Source organism: Poecilia reticulata, linkage group LG14 (assembly GCF_000633615.1).
Source record: "Poecilia reticulata strain Guanapo linkage group LG14, Guppy_female_1.0+MT, whole genome shotgun sequence".
NCBI classification, from domain to species: domain Eukaryota; kingdom Metazoa; phylum Chordata; class Actinopteri; order Cyprinodontiformes; family Poeciliidae; genus Poecilia; species Poecilia reticulata.
Window position 1 is genome coordinate 9560926 of NC_024344.1, and position 21620 is coordinate 9582545.

At 39.1% G+C, this 21620-nt stretch overlaps 1 protein-coding gene across 7 annotated transcripts in view; it reads right to left on the minus strand.

Moving 5' to 3' along the window:
• Positions 1-21620, minus strand: part of LOC103475748 (glutamate receptor 3) — a 97421-nt gene that overhangs the window by 21369 nt on the left and 54432 nt on the right. For 6 of the 7 annotated variants that reach the window (XM_008427594.2, XM_008427593.2, XM_017308550.1 and 3 more), the window contains 7 exons: positions 9768-9821; positions 9443-9604; positions 8388-8555; positions 7989-8093; positions 5108-5215; positions 3343-3549; positions 1063-1436 (listed from right to left, as the gene is read on the minus strand). In XM_008427594.2, coding sequence (XP_008425816.1) covers positions 1063-1436; positions 3343-3549; positions 5108-5215; positions 7989-8093; positions 8388-8555; positions 9443-9604; positions 9768-9821 — 1178 coding nt within the window. The remainder of the gene's footprint in view (positions 1-1062; positions 1437-3342; positions 3550-5107; positions 5216-7988; positions 8094-8387; positions 8556-9442; positions 9605-9767; positions 9822-21620) is intronic. The other variant, XM_008427595.2, reaches the window with a different exon arrangement.

The following is a 21620-nucleotide window of genomic DNA, read 5'->3' on the forward strand; positions in this document are numbered from 1 at the left end:
CACGGTAGGGAAGTTAGAAAAAAAATACCTTGAAGGTCGTCCTCATTTCTTCTATCACTTCTCTGACAGAGAAATTGGACATTCAAATCGGAGCGTTTCTGATTAGCATTTTTGTTCAAACGTCTAAGTTTGTTTCACTCAGTTGCTTTTAAACAAAAAAAAGTGTAAAATATTTTTTAAAACTGCGAAGATTTTTTTGTGACAAAGAAGCTGAACTTTCTGAACTTATTGGACGTTTTAGCTTAAAATATCTCTACATCAAGGAAAAATACTATGTAAAAGCCAATGTGCATAGAGAGAACTTTAAGACAGTTTGTCACATATTTGTAAGAACAAAAACAAACATGGAACAATTTGATTATTTGATAATTGCACAAAGTTGCAGAATCAACATCTGTCTTTACAGAACACATGACCTCCGCCAAGAATATATACATAATTCATAAGGTAATATGAAAATATCTGATAAACCTGGTTATTTGCTGTTTAAAATGATTTAGAAAGAAGCAAAATATGTTAAATCCTTCTTCTAGAATCTTCTAGAAGAGATAGATGGGTGGAAATGTGGAGGGACTGGATGAAAATGCAGCACATGATGTCTTTTAATGCAACATTGAGGGGGGGCGGGGGGTTTCACACAAAATACTTCATATGCGCCAAGATGATGACCGTAAAATGAGAAATGCAGCAAAAACACGGTAGCCCTCCAAGAATCGTGAGGAATTCAAGCTGTTATCTGGGATGAATCGCAATGACCTCAGTGCATTTTACAGCCCTCAGCATGGTGGATATAAGTTATTTTGTGGATGGAGGTCATCACTGACGGCATGCAGATCCAAAACAAATGAGTGAACAGAGGAGGAAGGCTTCTTTCTCTGAGAAATGGGAGAAAGGAGCAATGGAGTGAAGCATGAGGTTAAGTGGACAGGAGAAACAGCAACGCTCAAAATAACCCATATGCACCGCTGCAGGATGGAAATGCATGTACGGGACTATAAAATGCAACGAGATGATGTGACATGAAAAGGGCATCTGAGAAGTGGTGGAGACACAACAACCAACCTTGGTGAGATATCGCATCCTTGCTGCATGAAGGCGCCCAGGGAGAACCACAGGCTATTAAAAATCCCAAAGTCATTTGGAGGGTCAGGGGGGCTCTGAGGGTCTTTGGCCTCATCGTTCTCATCCAAGTGCCACTCATAGGGGCTGAAACGGCTCACCAGGAAGAGCACCACGCTCACGCCGATATAGGCAAACACTATGCACATCCAAATCTCATAGGCCAGTGGGTCCAGGAAGGAAAACACTCCTGGCTTGGACTTTTGAGGCTTCTTAATCATAATAGAGATTCCCAAGCTCATGAAGGGTTTAGAGAAGTCTATCACCTCCTCCCGTACCAACGTAATGGTGAGAGGAGCCACGGCTATGTCAGCTCTCTGTAAACATGGAAGCAGGAACATCAGGAGGGAGTTAGACTTGCAGGAGAAGCCATAAAAAACAAAAATCAAGCAGGGCTTTAAATATTAATCACTTAAAGGAAATATCGATTAAACACAAAACCAAACCAACGCAGCTTTACAATGCATTCACGGAGTAAAAAGCGTGGATCTGCAGAAATGCAGCAATTAAGTATATATTGAATAACAGATATGTTAAAAAGCCGGTGGGAGCAAATCTGCCATTTGGAAATGAGTCACTCAGCGTTTGTGTTGGTTAATGTCTTTGTCTCAATCCAAATTTCTGTCGTGAATCAAAGCGAGAGTCGGAAAACAGAGGAAGGGGGAGCTGATGCAAGCAGTTCATAAATCCAGAACCTGCCTTGAAAGATCCTCCGCGAAGCCTCACAGACATGCAATTAGTATTAGAGACCGCACTGACAAATGCTGAACATTAAGTCAGTCAAAAGCTGCTTTCCATTGGTTAATCATCAGCTGTGTAGCTGATAAACAGCAACAAAACGTACTGATGATACAGAGGTGGTCTCATAGCCATTTCAATTACAACAGAGGGGCATCTCTGTCGATCTAAATGACTAAAAACGGACACTGACATAACTGCAGACGCTCGAGAGCCAGACCAGAAATTCTGCAGTGACACAGTTTGCATGCACATCTTTTTCACAATCTGCTTTTCTGAGTTGGATTTCCAACATTAGTCATTCTGAGGTCTCATAAAAGATGCATATCATCTTTTTAGAGCCACTTCAATTGTAAGTTATTCCTGAGCCGCACGATAAGAACCGCGCAGTAGATTTCAGGGCTCAGAGTTCAAAAAGGTTTTACGTAGAAGTCACTCACTTGTAGACAAAATGAATGTACTTCTACTGACCTTCTCATGGAATGTGTTAACGTTATTGAATTTGTTAGCATACCAACGCCACATCTTCGCTCACCATAAAACTGACCATCAGACATAATAGTGGAGGAAGTGGATAAAGTATCACGTTTCGTCATAAACATAATTAATATTACGATGCCAAGCGCACTTTGTTATGTGATAGAGTACGGAACAGTTCCAATCTTCATTTTCGGGTCATGAAAGCTTGATTGAAAGTCAGCGTTACACTCCTGAGGATAAAACTGGACTACTTGAACTGTTCAGCATTTTTCTATAAAAAGGAATTCTCATGCAACACAAAAATATTGACATCCCAGCACACACTTCAGTGCTTTCGTGTGCACAGACCGATATTAAGTAAGTATTGCATAAATCTGTACTGGATTATTTCCATGGCTTTGAAAGGCTTTTCATTTATACTTTGTTTTACAAATAAAAATCTGTCCTACTAACGACCTGATGATTAGATCCAGGCGTGTTGAAGCCACGGCACATCTGAAGGTTGCAGGATACCGACCCTTAAAACTGGAGTTCAACATCCCTGGTGAATCAAGTTTTGGAAAGTTTGTGCTCTTTCTATTTTCAGCTGATGGATTGAACGGTGCTCTGTCAGATGTTCTAAGTTTGGGACTTAACAATGCTTTAAACTTCTCAACTTTATCCCTCAGCCATCTGCTCTGTTCCTGTGTCAATACAGCTGGATATATACTGAGAAACAAAAAAATATGGACTATCAACTTATAAGGTGACTTCTGAATATGTCTGATTACACTTGAGTTTAATTAGGAATACTAATTATATATTATTATATAAAAATTATTTTATGTTCTGTCAAATACAATTCAAATTCAATAAATTGTTCAATGGGTATGAAGACCTTTGCAAAGCACTATGACAAAATCGCATGTTGTTTTTCAGCATTGTAATCGTTTGGTTTGGTTTCAATTTACTGACTTGTGGAATTTCTCTTTTAAAAACCAATAAATGAGGCAGGCAGACACTCACCCCATACACCAGTTCACCCACCATCCCGTTCCACGTCTTGGTGTCCGGGTCTCTGGCTCCGTATTTTCCATCTGGCACTATCGACAGCTTATATTTTATCCCCACATGCTTTGCAATTTCAGAAGCTAAATCGACACAGTAGCCTTCATATCTGTCATTGCCGTCCATCTGCATATAGTTTTTCTTGTACATCACATACGGCGCTTCCTGTTAATTAGACATAGTTTTGAGTTCACGGTGAAAGCAACAGCACATCCACAGCGGCCAGAGTTCATGGGTTACACAAGGCCTAAATCGGTAAATAAGCATGCATGCATGCAAGGCGAAAACCAAAAAAAACAATTGTGGGACACATTAAAAAGAAGGTTCAAGCACCTCTCAAGCATGCTACAGGGGGACAGGACATGAATGAGCGAGCAGGATGAGGGAATAGGTTGTTGACCTTGGTCATGCTATCTAAATGTGTGGAAATGCTTATTGGACAAAGGGTTGCATGTAGATTGTAGGACGAGCTGAATGGAGCACGTTTCCAGTTCATAAAGTAACCGTCAGTGACATCCGAGACATTAAAGTCATTTAAACTCATATAAAATGTGTTTGCTCGAGTAACCACTGGTAGCCACATCAGAGTATCTCCACCACAGTATTCTAAGAGAAGTAATTGTCTGTCTGCTTGTTGTCTAAATTACATAGTTTGAAAGATACACAAACCCTCTGCTTGTAAAATTCAAAGAAAACATCAAATTGTAAAACATGTTAGCCATTAAAGATGAATCAATGTCACCTTGAGGTATTAATCAACAGGGATTTACTGTATCACATGGCATGTACATGTTTTTCAGAGGTTATTTGACCCAAGAGATCGGCTATCATGTTCCACATCTGCTGATGTGGAACAGTTTTGCACGACACGTGCTTATAAAGCAACATGAAAGAGTTATCTTTCATCCAATATGTCATTCTTTAATGTTATGAAGAGTTGAACGTGAAGTCAATGAGATGACTGTGATGTGTCTAAAATAACAGCTGTCTCTGTTTAAACCAAAAGCATGCCTGACAGACAGTAACGCGATGGCACTACACTACTACTTCTCCTCTCTCTCTCTCACTCTGAATAGCACTTCCACTCTAGCTGAGATGACAATGAGTTTTCAGAGGCTGAAATGGGAATGTGTGACTATTACATTCTGAATTTGCCTAATATGCAGACATAATAGACAAAGTCAGAAGGAACGAGAAAGCCATGGTTTTAAATGTACGATAAGGAGCACCTTATCGTACATTTAAAAATGGCTAATGATTTCTAACCTGAAGCTAAAGTCGCTAGCGCTATGTCTTGTCCTGACCCTGGCCTGTTTAAAAAACCTAACCCTCCCTTACCTACTGATCATTTTAACTCTATGTAAACCACCATCACTGACAAATTACTTAATGAGGCGGAAAGATTTTTACTTACGTACGCACTGAATGTGAATAAGATGATGTCTATCTTTATAGTTAGTCTTTACCAAAGCCGTTATTGTGATGTCACTACTACAACAGCCCACTGTAATATAAAAAAACCAAAATGCTTTGGCACCCACACGGATACAGTTGAAACACTCTTTGTGAGTCGACTGTTTCAACATGTAGTGAGTGGATGGAAAGCAACTGAAAAGTAAAATAATTCTACCCTCCCAGGACAGATTGCAACAATGGACACCTTGACCTTGAGTGGCAGAAATCTTATGGTGAAACACTTAGAACCTGCTTTGAGAGTGAGTACCATAATAGTAGTGACCACAATTGTTCGGTTTTCCACAGAAGAGGATTCGTTGGTGACCTGCTGATCCATAATATATACAAATTTTTCGTACTCATTCCAGTAGCCGATCTGAAAAAGTGACAGAGGGTTCACAGTTATCACAGGAAGTGGAAAGCACATTCTGCAGTGGACTGGTCAGGATGATCCAAGGTTTTAGAAAGTTATTTTTAAAAATTATAAACGCTTTTTGCACCCGTGTTACTTTAAATAGCAGAATGACAAAAAAAATAAAATAAAATTGTATGAAACATATTGCTGTTTATATTTCTGCTCATGTCAACTATAAATATTTATATCATAATTATTGTTACATTACTTTAATAGCATTTGGAATAAGCTAACTGTTGTGTTTCAGTCAATTGTTTTAATACATATTTTTAATTCGAGGTCAAAATTGTTCAAAAAGCATATTTTCAAACAATTGTTTATTATTCCGACGTGCTGTTCAAGGTAAAAACAGTGAATTTCAGTAAAAGCGACACCTGTGTAACATGAGTATCAAACTTTAAAAAGCCAGGTGAAATTAATATACACAGACTTGTAGGTAAATAAATAATTATAATTAAAGTCACTAATGACTCTGTGTGACTCTGTGGAAACTGGTATTATAAAGGTTCTCACGCCTGCTTGGACGGTAGCGCCACCAAGCATGTAAAGTGTCGTTCCGCTCCGTGTGTACAGCTGGAGACAGTTTGGTTTTCCTTGATTTATGATTTAATAAAAAGCTTGTAGCTGCACTCCTCACTTCACCTGGGCTACACTTCAGCAGAGTAGGAGTAATCTATTCCTGGCTCAGCAAATGTTCTCTTACATAACAAGAAACCAGCACCACTAAAGCAACCAAACATGAATAAAATTAATACCAGTGACAAAAAAACCCAAGATATATATATATTATATATATATAATGACTGCACTTGCTATACAAGGCATTTGTATATACATATATACAAATGCCTTGTATAGCAAGTGCAGTCATTCTGTTTTACTTTAACGTTATCATGCGACAGAAAGCATCATTGGACATAAAAATGGCCTTGTTCCGTCTTACCCTGAGATGATTCCGGTAGCTGCATTGTTTATTTCAGCCACACAGATTTCTTTTTTTTCTCCGGTGGAAATAATACACTGCAGATACTCTGTTGTCACTGCATATCGTCTCACACTGAGACAGGACATGAGGGGGCTGCTGATGTACGCCGTCTTGTGAGCTGAGCTGCACGGACATTATGGGGCCGCTCCCTTTTGCTGTCAGCTTCTGTGGGGGCTTCAGGGTCATGGAGCTACTGTAGCTACGCGCTAGAGTTAGCATCTTCTAGACAGCGCTGTTCATGCCTTTGGCCTGCCTAATAATTAGTAACGCAAACACAACCACTGCACTCAAAACCAGTAGCTAAAATGTAATTAATGTGTGTAAAGGTTCAACCTAAATATGTCTTTGAATTTACATACGGGTTTGTATGACTGTCTTAATGCTAACTGTTGATTGTGGCTTACAGGCAAACCGTTGGCAAGCTAACTTTATTCTACAGCAGCCCTGTCAGTGCTATAAAGAAGCTGTCCAGCATGTAAACTAACAAGCATTGACGTCTGTTACAGATGTCAAGTTAACAAGCTAAATGGCTTTTCCAAATGAGTGCAGCTCCTGGTAGCAGGCGTTTGTTTGCTAGCTCCTTACAGCAATCCCAGGCTCAAGGTCCAAGCTTGTGGGCAAAATGGAAAAGCTCCAGCTGAATGTTAATGTGAGCTGAAGTTCTTAACTCATGCCTATATTTGTGAGTAACAATGGCAGCCTACTTTTTTTTCTATTGAGTTTTAGATAGAGAAAATATACTCTTATATTTGGACACAGTACATTTGATTTAACAAGCAAGATTTGCTTTGACTTTCATTTTCCCAAAATAGGAACAGCGGCAAATTCTTTACATGCACTGCACTCAATCAAAAGACACATAACCTTTAGACTGTATGACCTAAAAAAAAACTTTTGACATCAAGCATGTAAAGTTGGCAAGTTAGTTACAAATTGGCTAAAGGTAATTGCAATGGTGCTTCAGTTATATAGTAATTATCCCAGCATGGATTTTTTTTTTTAATGTGCACAAATTAAAGGCTCTTCATTAAGTGTGAAATTATGCTACTGCAATAAAAAGCGAATTAATTTTAAGAGTTTTGTCTACATTATTTCAGAAACAAACAATACTGATTATTAAGTTCTACTTGGAAATGAGTTATGTAATCCTAACTGATGCAGTGGTTGCTTTTTTATGAATTAAATATTCAAAGGAGTAACATATTTTCACTGTCCATCTCATAGATGAGCATTTAACTATATGAAGCCTTTTTGAGACAAGCAAGATTATAAGTCAAGACATTAAAAACAAGTTTTATATAGAAGAAATTGCTGTTAAAACTGCATTTGTAAGCTTATTTAAACAATATCACATGCAAATGTGCTCACTAATCAAAGCTAAATGTGGTTGCAGAAAAATATTATGGTGTGAAAGCTATACTTTGGGCTGGGTAGCATACTCTCTTTTTAATGATTTCTATTTTTGTTCTACTCCAGGCTGTTGTTTTTAGCTGAAAGGATAATTTCCAAATCAAAATCTTTGCATCTCAGGTGACACAAGAAGGATTTGCAAGACTGAGCTACAGCCAGCAGCTGTAAAGCTAGTAAGGAAAAAGAAAACAAACCACACAGTGGTGTCCTACACTTCCCCGTATTCATGACTCAATGCACACAGTGCTGATAGTTACATCATATGCTGGTCCTTCAAGAAACAAACTCATTTAGAATTAATTAAATTATGATTGTTTTTGACGCTACGTGCTCACTTACCCTCCTGGGACCTTTGGGCTTCATCTCGTACACATCAATTGTGTAATTAGACCGTCGCCCAAATGTGTCAAACTGGATGTTTCCTGTCATACCTGGTACTTGAACCTGCCGTTGTACCAAGAAAACAATTATAACACCTGTTCTGAGCGCACAGCAAGAAGGCAAACACTCAGCCTGGCAGAAAATGAGGCAAAGACTCAGCATGTTTTGTTGTCACACATTAAAAGAAATAAATAAGTAATGTTTCCATTTGCAGCAGAGGTCTATCAAGAGTTGTTATTTGTAAGTCTTCCCTTGTAGAAATGATAAAAGTAATGGCACCAGACATAATCTAACGAAATAAGAAACAGACATTCAGAATGGATCAAAAGTGGAGAGAAAGTTTCTCCTCAGTCCTACCATTTTGAGTGCCCTCTCTATGTCGATGCCTTGGCTCCAAGGCACTGCGGGGTTGGCGAGGCAGTCACCAGCACTTCCTCTGCGTGACACGTCTACTCGCTGGCGCCGAAGATACCGGAAGGCCTCCGCGATCACAAGGATGGCATCATGGGTCAGCGCTGATGTGTACTGAGACAAAGGCCAAAAGAGAACCTTAAAGCAAGACGTTACGTCACAGTGACCGGACGCAACGCTGCACCATCACGGCAAGTAGCTGCTACAAGTACAGCGCACCGAAACAGTATTCATAACATTTTCACACTTTGTCTCATGACAACCACAGAATTCGAAAAAAGCAACAAGTTTTTTTTCTTGTTGTTGTGTATTATGTGTTTTTATGTCCGTCAATCAATCAACACATAATTGCGAGGTGGTAGGGAAAGGAAACAGGGTTTACAAAATTGGTTGCAGGTGAAAGTCTGAAGTGTTTTGCTTAAGGACCCCTTTACTTTGCTCCTCCTAAATAAAAATCCAGTCTGACCTACTTCCTACAGAAGACTCACGCAGAGCAACAACTCTAAACGTACAATCAGAGTTACAATGCAGTGGTTTTTTTTAGATTAATGCACGATCATGTGCTTGACTGGTCCAGTAAATTTGAGAATAAAAAATATAAGTCCACAGTTGCTTTCTAACTTATCTGATTGACACTTTTTGGTGTCCTGCTGTTTAAAGTTGGAACAGCCACCAACAGTCTCGCAGCCCTTTTGCATAAAAAGGAACACTATTCCAAATCTTCTAAAATATTTGTTAAAATGAAAAAAAAAAAGCTAAAATCACGTAGGATCTTCTTTCCATCACAATTATGCGTTACCTTGTGCTGCTCAGACAATCCACTGAATTTCAGGGCACAGGTCATCAAAGGATTTTTCAGCAAATCAATAAGGAAGAAATACTTTTTTGAGTTACTTTAAAACTTCTGAACTTTGGGAATTGAGCAGTAGGCCTGCCTTTGAACATAAATAAGAAATAAAAAATAAAAGCTTCTGCAGTATCGGCAGCTACGCCTCGCTGACCTTCAGTGGAGTGTTTTTGGCTTCTGGAAATTCTCTTTCATCCAAGCGCTCCCAGCGCTGGAGGAACTGCTGCACGATGGGGCTGTCTGGGTTGATGATTTGGAAGCTTGTGATGTTGGCCCCACCAGAAAAGACCTTGTCCAGACTCGTGTTGGAGATCCCCTGATAATAAAGCAAGAAACTTTAGAAAGCAATTGAGCATTTCCATCGTGGCTGTAGTCGTGTGACTTTTTGCCATGGAGTTAAATGCGAGAGTTACATTCTTTTTTTACTTAATTGCATCACACCGAGCACGATTGTGTGTTGAGTCTGTGCTACATCTTACCAGGTTGGCTACGATATAGTGATATCCCCTGGTGTTCTTCCCTAAGGCCACCACCTTCAGTTTTGGAAGAAAACACACAGTGAGTCGGAGAACATTTACAAAGCAATGAATCAGAAATGACAGAGACCCTTAATTAAAAAAAAAAAAAAAAAGAAATACGCGTCGGAAAGAAAGCAAAAACAAAAACATTTCAAGCAACGTCCACTGGGGCAAGTAGGGCCATGATAGCAAATTTGTTTGTTTGTGTATGTGTGTGCACCACATGCAGGGTGGGGAGAAACCGCAATGACAGTGCTTGTTCCTTCCCATTAACTTCAACATGTAAAATAAGGTCATGGCTCTGGCAGGCCTCCCTCTCTCGTTCTGCAGCCGCCTGAGCTCCTGCAGTCTGCTTCTTCTCAGTCGAACATTAGACTTAATTAAACCCAAACATTGTGAAATCACCAGTAGGAGGAAGTGAAGTCTGAGAAAGCTCAGTGATTTCTTTAAACTTCAGCTCCTGAAAAAAAAAGTATATTTCTCTGCATTACAAAAAGCTTTAAAAAGATGCCATGGGGGCGGGAAAAGTTTTTTTTTTCTACACTCCTCCACAGCTTGATAGATTCAAACTGCTTGAATAGCCTAAACATGACGTTTTGAGGTATTGCAATAGAAAATCTCCCTTTGTTTAATGTAAATCAGGAGCTAACGTATTCAAGTCATGCTGAAACTTCCATGCATTTTCTAAAGAAAAATGCTTTGGAAATTCATCTACAGCTTATAATTACTCTCTTACATTTATCCAATATGAGTTGGCTCTGGCATGACCTTCATAACAAAACTCTCGCAACTCTGATTCTTTACATCTCTCTTCCTCCACACTGTGGCATCTTGTTTTCCACATAAAATGCAATGAATAGAGGACTTTGGACTATCGAGCAACAGTTCAGTCATTTTTCTCCTTGGCCCATCGCAATGCTTCTGGTAATTCCTCTGGTTACTGACACATCTGTGTGAAACGTTAGTTTTTTGTTTTATATTGAGCTGTCATTTTACTTTTTTTTTTCTATAGTTAGTGCTTGATGTGCAGCTGATCTCCTGTAGTTCTGATGTTAAACAGTGGACGATAGTGCAGCCTGTTTCAAAGACTGTAAGCAGAATGCATCTCTAATACATCTCTAATTACAAATTTTGGCCTCATAAGTGCAGCTTTGAACCGTTGTACAGGTCTGTCAAACTTGCAACAATTCCCTGTGTGTTTTTCTTCACATGCTGGTAAAACAAACAAGCTTTCAGCGTCTCCCTCGCTGCTCTTCTTGTTTGATAAGCACTACTTGCGGACTGTTATAAAATGGGAACGTGCGATACAGGCTGAAGGACCCCGAGACGCCCCCCGCCCCTGACCCTTCCCGACCATTCCCCCCAAAAAATCTTTTACTCTAATCGCAAATCTTTCAGTGCTGGGAGTAGTGACCTGTCAATCACCTTGGATGGCACCAAGTGAGCTTTCCAACCAGTTTCCAGGACAACACTGGCCACCACCTCTAGCTCTGACCCTGGATCTGCAATGTATTGACTCGGAGATACAAATTCACACCACACTTTTAAGATTTTTCTTTGCAAAGCATTTTGTGAAACAAGTGCTCTCATAGGTAAATATCTGTGCGATAATCAACATAAAATCCCAGTAGATATGCTGTCACAATGTGACAAAATGTGAATAAATATTTTTTTGCAAGGCACTGAGTTGCGTTCAGTGTCTTCGTTTCACATCCAGTTTGTTCTCCCCTTACACCTCTGCACCCCGAAGCCCTTTATTTACTCTCGTCTCACAGCAGTCTCTGGAGGGGGACCGTCCCCGATGCTCCGAGGCTGAACCCACGACAGCTTTATAGCTCTGAGCAATTTCAACAATAAATCCAATTACCTCTCTCACAGATACGAACTGATTTCATTGTGCCTCAACATTCTGCGCTCAGACTTCACTTTTGAAGTCGCACATCATAAATTTTCAACACAAGCACAAATTCCCGGCACTTTCTCTGACTTATTGTTTCCCATATTGTCTTGAAGAAGCTTTCGATTTGCTTTCCAGTCATGCGAGAGGCGAGTCGCCATGACCAAAGTGACATTTAATGAAGCTGCGGTATCTAGAGACTAGCTACAAATCTTAGTGATGCGGCGGTGAGACACTTCCAAACGAGCAAATAATCCACACAGAGAAACATGCAGAATGTTCTCTTTATAGAATAAAGGATTATTAAGACGGCCGTTTACAATAAGACGAAAACATTTGCCGTTTACTGTAACATGACTTATAAAGAGCCCCAAGCAAAAAAACAAGGATCTAGAGAGGGAAATGTGCAAACAAAGCACTTCAGTTTAATGCTTTCATGTTAGCTGTAGCAAGCTTCAAACGCTCAGATTCACTAATAAAATGGAAATCAAATGAATTTTATGCATCTGGGTTTTGTCAGTAAAAGCTGACACTATATCCTCAATCAATAAATGCTGACTCGGTATTGCTTCACGCACATTTGACTGCTTCGTTTATCACTTTTTCTTTCACTTAAGTAACTCATTTCAGAACAATCAATGCTGCAACTTGAGTGAAAACAAAAATTCCCAAACAGCTTAATTATTTTGCGCTCAGTTGGCAGCGCATCCACACAAGAGCAGCACATAAAAAGTAAATAAGTCTATTTCAATTATCTTAGCTTCTTAATCTTGGGGGAGGTAAACGATGGTTCAGTGTTTGTAGCTGCTGTTGGATTCTTTTCTGTGCTTATTAACTTGTAATTGTCAAAAAAATATATATTTACTGTGGGTTGAGTTACATATAGCTAACATTAAGGCAGTTCTTTATAACCACTCAATTTCCTTTGAACTCACAGGAAATATGACTGAAAAGTAAAAGGTGAAGAGACCTCCACGTAAAGTTTCTAAAAAGCTACCTCAAACCGACTTTCACCCAAGTTGATTGAATTAAACCTGGATGGGACCCCGAGTCTAAAAAAGTCAAATTTTTAAAGAATTTCTCTTGACAAAAAAAAGTCAAAGTTAAATATGCAAAGGTTACATTTGCATGAAGATGCTTAATTTTCACAATTTTCCTGTTTTCTCAATTACATTTAGCATGCATCATGTTCTGTAAGTCTACTGCCCTTTGGTGAAAATTCTTCTTTTTTTTTTTGCTCGTGGTCAGTATAATGTAATGCTTTAAGAGAGGAAAAAAAGACTTTTAAATGAGTTAAACAGTTAATTATTTGGTAAGATTTTATTTGAAGGGTTGTGCATGAGACTGACATGACACTGTCATAAGCATGAAGGCGACTTTATGAATGTTTATGACTGTTGTCATGAAGTGTCATTTGGTACATAATGACACTTTTAATGCAAATTTGCTTTTAAGGTTTCATTAAAAGTCCATAAAAAGTTCCAACTTTGCATTTTTTGAGTAAATAATGACACTTTAATGCAAAGATGCTCATAACAGGTGTTATGTCGTATCTATGTCAGTGTCATGTCAGTTTTATTTAAACCCCTTCAAATAAAATGTTACCAATTTTTTTTTTTTACTTTTTATTTAGTTATTTTTTATTACTGGTTTAGCCGTTTCTTGATTTTTTATCACTCTGGGTATAAAAGCAATCCAAAGGGGGTAAGAGGTATCCAATATGGCAGCTAACCCTGTATAATTAAACTATCCACCTCTAATAATCTCCCATTTTCCTGCTGTAAAATGTAATTCTATATAATCCCTCTTTGTGAACACATTCCTTTAGTAATGCAAAGAAATGTGTAATTCTTAAACTGCTAACAGCAGCCAAAAAAAAAAACAATTACAAAACCGAGTTTTAATTTCAAAGGCAAATCAGATCTGATATGCCAATAAATCAAATATGTTTCCTTTTCCATTTCTCACTTGCTCTCAGATTCTGTTTTGTAAACATTTTTCATCATTCTCTGTTTTTATATCGATATGTTGTTAAACTTATTTTTGATATTCTTATGACAAGTTATTAGATTTACTACACTCACAAACTTCCTCTCTGATGTCAGGGTTGTTCTGGGAAACAAAAACAAACAAACAAAAAAAACAAGCATGTGGGTATGAAAAATATTTTTAGGACTCTGCTGCTCCAGTTTCAGCAATCCCTGGATTCAAAACATTTTTTCTGTCTGTGTAAAAATCGCTCACAGAGGTTAGACATCACCACAGTTAACAGACTTACTAATTTATTATTACATGACCAGAAGAGCCTTGGTAAAAAAAAAAAAAGAAAGCTGTTTTAAAAGCAATTGTTAACAGAGAGTAGAAAGGACTTAAAACAATATGAGGTCCTGAAGCAGGCACCAACTAAACTCACTTGCTTTTAATTTTTAATGTTCATTAAATGGAAGAGAAAGCAAAAGCCCCATGGCTCACAGCTCTCCCTGCAGTCCGTGTTGGCAGGAATTCAAACAGGATGCCTGAATCACAAAACACAGAGTCGGTTACTTTAACTCAAACTCTTCAGATCGTCCCAGATGTCCTCGGAGGGCCACCGGTCTAGTCAAATCAGATTTATAACGGCACTGATCCTGAGGTCTCTAAAATGATCAAACCATCTCAACGACATTTCAAGGTTGCCTATGCTGTTTGATTTTACAACTCTGACTTATTTTTAATTATTTCTGGTGTCAAATTTTAAACCTTTGGTGTTTTTGAGCCGTTCTAATATTTACTGTAACATGTCCCTGTGGCCCTGTCTGACCCCATGATCTGACACCAGGAGGAGGGGAAATGGGACAAATTTCCATGCTGAGAGCCAGGAGGAGTGTCTTAGGGCTGTCAATCATGTTTGTGTATGTGCTCCTTTCCTGCAGCAGAGCCTGCCATGAACACTCAGGCTAGTTAGCATAGCCACCAGTGACGGCAGACAAACAATTTTCCTTTAAGGGTAAGTTGTTTCTCCATAATCAGTAGCTGCTGCAAAACATTAATCTTAAGCAGCGCATACATAAGTGTGATTGACAGTATTAAGACCTCTCTCCTGGCTCTGATTGGTTGTTTTCTGACAACAAGCATATTATTCCTGCATATGGCACAGAGAGAAATTAGAGGAGCTCAATTTTCTTCACAAATAATCTGTTTCATATTTTACTGTCAGGACACACTGAAAGTTTTAACAGATATGTTAAAACTATAAATCACTGAACGGTTTAGCACCACAATACATTAAAGATCCGTTATCGCTGTATCAACCGTCTAAACCCCTCAGATCTTCTGGTTTTGGTCTGCTCTGCATCCCCAGATCCAGAACCAAACGAGGAGAAGCAGCATTCAGCTTCTACGCACCACAAATTTGGAACAAACTTCCAGAAAACTGCAAAACAGCTGAAACACTGGGTGCCTTTAAATCTCAACTTAAAACCTACCTGTTTAGAGTTGCTTATGGTTAAAGTAGGGTTAGAGTGCGGGTTTTGATGTCTTCAATGTTTTTATCTTTACTTTTCATCTAGTTACTAACTTCTTTTTATTTCTCTTTCACACTGTCTATGTAAAGCCCCCCAGAAAACGTCCCAGTTAAACAAATCTATATCTAGGGGTGTGAGAATACTTGTTAAATGACATCTTGACTAAAACTCGGAGGTGTGAGAATCCTTGTTAAATGGCGTTTTAACTAAAACTCTGAGGTGTGAGAAACCTTGTTAAATGGCGTTTTAACTAAAACTCTGAGGTGTGAGACGTTTAACTTAAGTCCTACAAGGGGTGCGGGTTTTAATGTTTTTTATCTTTAACCTTTTTTTTCTTTTTCTTTAAAAAAAAAGAAAAAAAATTATCTTCGTCTTTCTGTTTATTCACTGTCACATGCTGTTTTTATTTTAATTATGTAAAGCACTTTGAAATGCCTTCCTGCTGAAATGTGCTATACAAATAAAATTTGATTGATTGATTGATATGTAAAAAAAAAAAAAAAAAAAAAAACTTTTTGGAAAGGTTAAAACAACAGAGTAACCTGTTGCCGCATGCTGCCGGTTAGCTTACTAAAGGAAAGTTACTTTTAGCTTGCTTGTTAGAAATACAGCTAAAAACTATTTTCTTTCACACACAAAAAAAGACAAATATTTTGCACTTATAAAAGTAATTACTTGAAAACCATCATTAAATTTAACTTTTGGTTTACTTCTGTTCCTTTTACCGGCCAAGTCTCCTAATATTTTGCTTTATAKGATGAGATGTTCAGGCTGGAGAAACAAGAACCAATTCACTGCGCAAAGATGCGTAAAACGCACGATGTGAAGTTCAGACCACGTTTGTTTCAGGTTTTCTGGACTTGTCCATCTTTAGGGCTCTTCCCGCCCACTGTGTTGTCTGAAGCACGGCTGAGCTGCAGGACAATCGACCTAAATATTCCTGGGGGAACTGACTCTAATTAAGCAGGCTGGAGCCATAGTCCTGCACAGAGTTGGATGTCTGCCCGAGTGTCTCAAAGAGGATTTGCCTCTCTTCTCACAGATAGTGGCTTTCCTCCGTTACACTGATTTGACTTATTCAGAACTGGAGTGCACATCCTGAAGTCAATGACTGTCCTGTTACACTGAAAATCTAATTACAGTTATGATGCTCAAAAACTGGGCAAGACGAGAAAAGGAATTTAATTGTTAACAGACCTGGTTACAGAGGAAGAAGGACGTGGCAACATATCAGACAAACGTCGCTTCAAATACCTCGGTGGAAACCCTCCGCAAAGCCGAATCTTTAATCAAAACCTGGCAGCAGCGCGTAATGAAATCTCTGCCTGCATCAGCACGTTTGCAGGAATACAGAAAAAACATATTACTCTTACCATCTCTCAACGTATTTCAGCATAACACAAGCCGCAAAGCGAGAAATGTTTTCCCTCTGTGCATTTTGAAGCTGCTGAATATTCTGTTTGTAGTAGCCCACCAGCTGCATAATTTTAAACATCACAGTTTTCTTACTGAGCAGCAGTTTCATCAAAACAAAAAAAATAAGAAGAAATCCAAACCTGTAATGTTCTTAAAGTCTTTGCTGTAGCTGTACACCTGCCTGCCAACTCTCCTGCTATAAATGCGTTTGATGTTGTTTCTTTTTCCTGGATTTGCTTTCAACGCAGACTTCTCCAGGGTCTTCTTTAGATGCCTGACAACAAACAAACCAGTGCTAAACCCTCCTCCATTACGCTCAAAGTTGAACTGTTCCAGAGGCCTGAAGCCTGTCCTCTTGATGTGAAGGTGAAGCCAAAGAAAATTAGGCTTTATGTACATACAGTGGTCTTGTAACTGGGATATATTCGACAGGCAGTAGAGTAGAGGCTGGCGCACCACACATACACTTTTCATGATGATATTTTTATATTTAATTTGTTGCTCAGGCAGAAGGTCGCTGCACTGCAGCTCCTGTTAAATAAATAGAGCAGGATGTCTTAAGGTTTTTCAAAGTTTAGATTTCTGCTGCATTTGGTCTGTATTCAGACCAGTTCAATTTTTCAACTGTGATCTCAAAATCAACTCCAAGACTGGCAAAAAAAAAAAAAAAATTTAACTTATACACAAGTCCAAAATATATCTCCAGCAGAAAAAGCCGTACCAGAAAATCCATCCAGACAAAGGAGCTCAGCGATGCGCCATCCTTTAGTGTGGCAAGTTTTCAGCTAATAACTCCTGGGAGAAACAAATTAGCGCTAATCTGCTAGTTTAAGTCTTGCCAACTGTTTTATATGAAGTTATTTGAAAATGGGAGTAACTTAAAAGGGAATTTCACGTTTGCCTTTATTGGGAAAGATGTGACAAGCTTAGAAAGACAGACCCATAACATTTGCTTAATTCTTAGTAAGTACACTAAATTAAGTAGACTAAATTTGGTTATTTGGAGTTAATCTTTCATTCATTCACTATTTGCTCAACGCCAGAATATTGAGAAAAATATTTTGTACAGAATATTTGTATTACTTTTTTTATAAAATCACAAGTTTACATACACAAATATTACATTCATGTTCAAAACCTTACAAAATATCCAAATGAGGTTTGTTTGGCAAAATCACTATACAGCTGGTACGTCCCAACTTGCGACATCTCTCATCAACTGAATGTCCAGAGAAAATAAAATAGCAGCAAGTATTTACCAAAAGCATCAGTGCCAGTACAGAGTTTAAAAACAATCCAACCAGATTCCAAAAAGACATTGACAAAACGCAATGATTTCAGGACTCTGTGCATGTGATCCTCCCCCTTCTTTAGCTGGAGTGTAATTCCAGGGCGCCTCTGGGTGCTGGGCTCTGCTCATGTTTCCATCTAGGCATCAAACTGACTCAACAAGATCGATTCCAACCGGCTCCCCGGCTTTCCACTGCACAGGAGGAAACACAGCTCTACATCACAATGTCACCAGGAGACTCTGAACCCATCCAAGCACTGAACAAATGCTTAGAGCAAATCAATGCATGGGTGTGCCATAACTTTCTTCGGCTGGACAGAAACAAAACTGGAGTTATTGTCTTTGGACCTAAAGGGGAACGATCCAGAATCAGCGAGCAGCTTCGGTTATTACATCTAGAAATAAGTGAAAATCTGGGTGTAGTGACCTGGAACTTCAGGCACACATGCAGAAAGTTGGCCTTTTATCAACAGAATTAAAGGACTAATGTCTCAGCAAACTCATACATGCATTTATCTTTAGTTGTGCTGATTACTGCATCAATGTCTTCACACTAAAATAATCAGACAGTTGGAGCTGATCTCGAACGCTGGTGCTCGAGTTCTCACTAAAACTGGGAAAGTAGAGCACATCACCCCAGTTCTAAAGTCCTTACAGAGGCTCCCTGTAACTCAGAGAACATACTTTAAAACACTGTTGTTAGTTTATAAATCACCAAATGACATAGAGCCTACATACATCAAAGATATGTTGTCTATTATGCAAGGTTTCCCACAGAAAACCTGCTAAGCCTGAGGGTAGTCATTCATCCAGCAGCCCGTCGTGTTTTTGAGTTGAGAAATGTTTAAAGTTGACAGGAAATTTTAAAATATCACTTGATAATTACGTGTTATTTAAAAGATCGGAAGATTAATACCTGAACACCAACTACAAGTCTTAAAAAATGCAAACATTTTAAAGAGACTTAAAAAAAATAAGCAATGCTTAGCCTGGTGGGGGGCACAAGTAAAGCCTGGTGGCCCGCCAGGCTTATAATGCACTGGGGGAAACCCTGATTATGTTATGCAGGTGTTCTGGTTCACGTCTCCTCCGCATCTCCAGAACCAAACCCAAGCATGGAGAAGTAGCATTCATTTTTTATGACCCTTGAATTGGGAATGAACTTCCAGAAAACTGCAAAGATGCCTTTGATTAATCGTAACTGGAACATTGACTTGACGTGCATTTGATGGCATTTAACAAAATACAATGTTTATTGCTTGTTTCATGATTGGTTACTTTATGTTACTCTGAACTTTGTCTGCATATTAGGAACGTGCGTCGATGGTTGGATAGGGCATTTTGACTGCATTGCATTTATGAAAAGAAAATGAAAGGTAAACGTCTCACTGATTGAAAAACACATCAAATCCAGAGCAGCTGATGCCTGACTGATCTAAGTCGCGTTTGCTCACTCCTGCCTTCATGAGAGATCTTCCCTCAGGCTAGGAGAGTAGGCTATTTATAGTAGGCTCATTGTTGTTGCTGCAACGGGACAGTGTGTCCTACTTACACAGGAGCTGATATTACATTTAAAAAAGTGTTGATGTCACTCTCGCTTGTATAAGGAATCATCCTCACAAGGCGAGGGCGTGGCCAGCAGAGGGACGAAAATCTGCCGAATCTGACTCGACTTCAACGCGCCGCAGGCAAGAAATCCTCTCAGAATCTGCTTCATGTGCTGCAGAGAGAGAGAGACCTCCGGTGTCTAACTGGACGGCTTACATTTAATGGGAAGGTAATCCAAAACTGTTTGAAGAAATGCTTTGTGTGACTGTAAAGGGCAGATAGAGGAACTCATATTTCTCTTGGTTAATCACACATTTCCCGGAGCTGCATAAAACATACCCCCCCTCCACCCCCTCGCGTCCAAGGTAATGGAAACCGATGCAGATGAAGGTCAAAGTAAAGTCTGTCTGTCCAGCTGTGATGAAGATTCAGAAATATCAACAAAGAACAGAAGGTTAAGACACTGAAGCTTTTATATGAGGATAAAAGTGTCTTAACACTCATAGAGGAAGCACTGACATGTAAATCCAGCTACAAAGATCTTAAAAATGATTTGAATTTGAGTTATTTTTAGTTTACACATATTTCTCAGCTTTTATCTTCTATGTTCTCTTTATTTTGTCTGTAAAGCACTAGTATTTTTTATTATTAATAATACCTGACTGCACCTCATTGGAATTGAATCCAAGACTAAAGTTTTTTTGGTTATAAATAATCAATTTACATGCAGATATCTGTATCTTCATGATGTGTAGAAGTCTGGATATTTATCAGAATAAGGATTTATTTCATCATAAAGAAATTACACATAAKAAAAAATTAGAATTATTACTCAAATTAAGATAAATGGTAAATGACCTGTGCTTCCATAGTGATTTGTGTAATTTTTGAACTTCAAAACACTTAAAGCTAGTTGTTGATGGGCTGAACTGGGGGTGAGAGGGCGCGCACCAAACACACCTGGTCCACCCCTGCTCTTTGCACCTTGTGCGTTGTCGTGGCGCCTGGTCTGAATTTTCACTCTGGCATTTGTGGGAACCCTCTATGAGCGCTCATTTTCAGAGAATACTGCACCGAGGTACACATCAAAATTAAAAGCAACGAAATCGTTGGGTTTGCTCCATGCGAGACACCTAGAGCACGACTATAACGCAGCCTTTACACTGCATTCAGTCTCCATGTGCTGACTGCTTGGTGTCCACAGCTGGCCAGGTGCTGAGTGACAGAAGTAAAGTGGCACCGGAGTCTCTGACCGCCTGCAGCGGCGAGGCAGATGAAGCGTCTTGCCCAAGAGCACAACGACAGATTGGGAGTTCAAACCAGCCACACGAGGCCCATTTACTTAAAGCACAAACTTTTCAGTTGCCTTATTCTTAAGCACTTAGGACTCTGAGCTCATTGATTTTCCCAGCACCAGAATACCACCTTAGCATAAAAAGGCAGAGAAGAGACGACCCACCTGACGGTCAGGCTGTTGGCTCGGTCAAAACTAATTTATGTGGATTAATGAGGCTCTTCTTTCCAAATTATTAAATGACAAATATTCACATAACAGATTAGACACCAGAGATTTTTTTTTTTTTAGCAAGAGCCATAACATTCAGCATGTCAAAGACTTGGGAAAGATCCTTCGGTGTGGGGTGAAAGGTCAAGATTATTTTCAAGGTAGTTGGTGAGAGCAGTTAAATGTGTGTGAAAGGTCAGATTTGGCGTGTTGGAGGCCACTACACGTATTTTCTGCTACACACAAGCAAAGACGCAAAAAAAGCACTTTGGTCATTTTAGTGAAATTATACACTTTAAGTCAAAGTGCTCAAACAGCAACCCTGGTTATTTTCCTTTCCATCAGACACTCAGTAAAAGGGCTAATTAGGCTAAACCTGTTTTCTGAAGCAATGACACAGTACATTTTAAAATGTTACAACTCAACAATTAATATGTTTTGCTATTCCTGGATTCAAGTCTTTTCATTGAGATGTTAGAGCAACGCATCGCCAACCATCCCCCAACTGCTACTGAGCACTGCTCACCAGCTGGCTGGCAGAGGGCAACTACAATTATCCAATGTTTACAATAAACATGAATTTGGGGGAATATTTAAAGTCTAGGGGGAAAAAAAACACAAAAAGTGACAATCAAAAGTGCCAGTGAGTTAATAT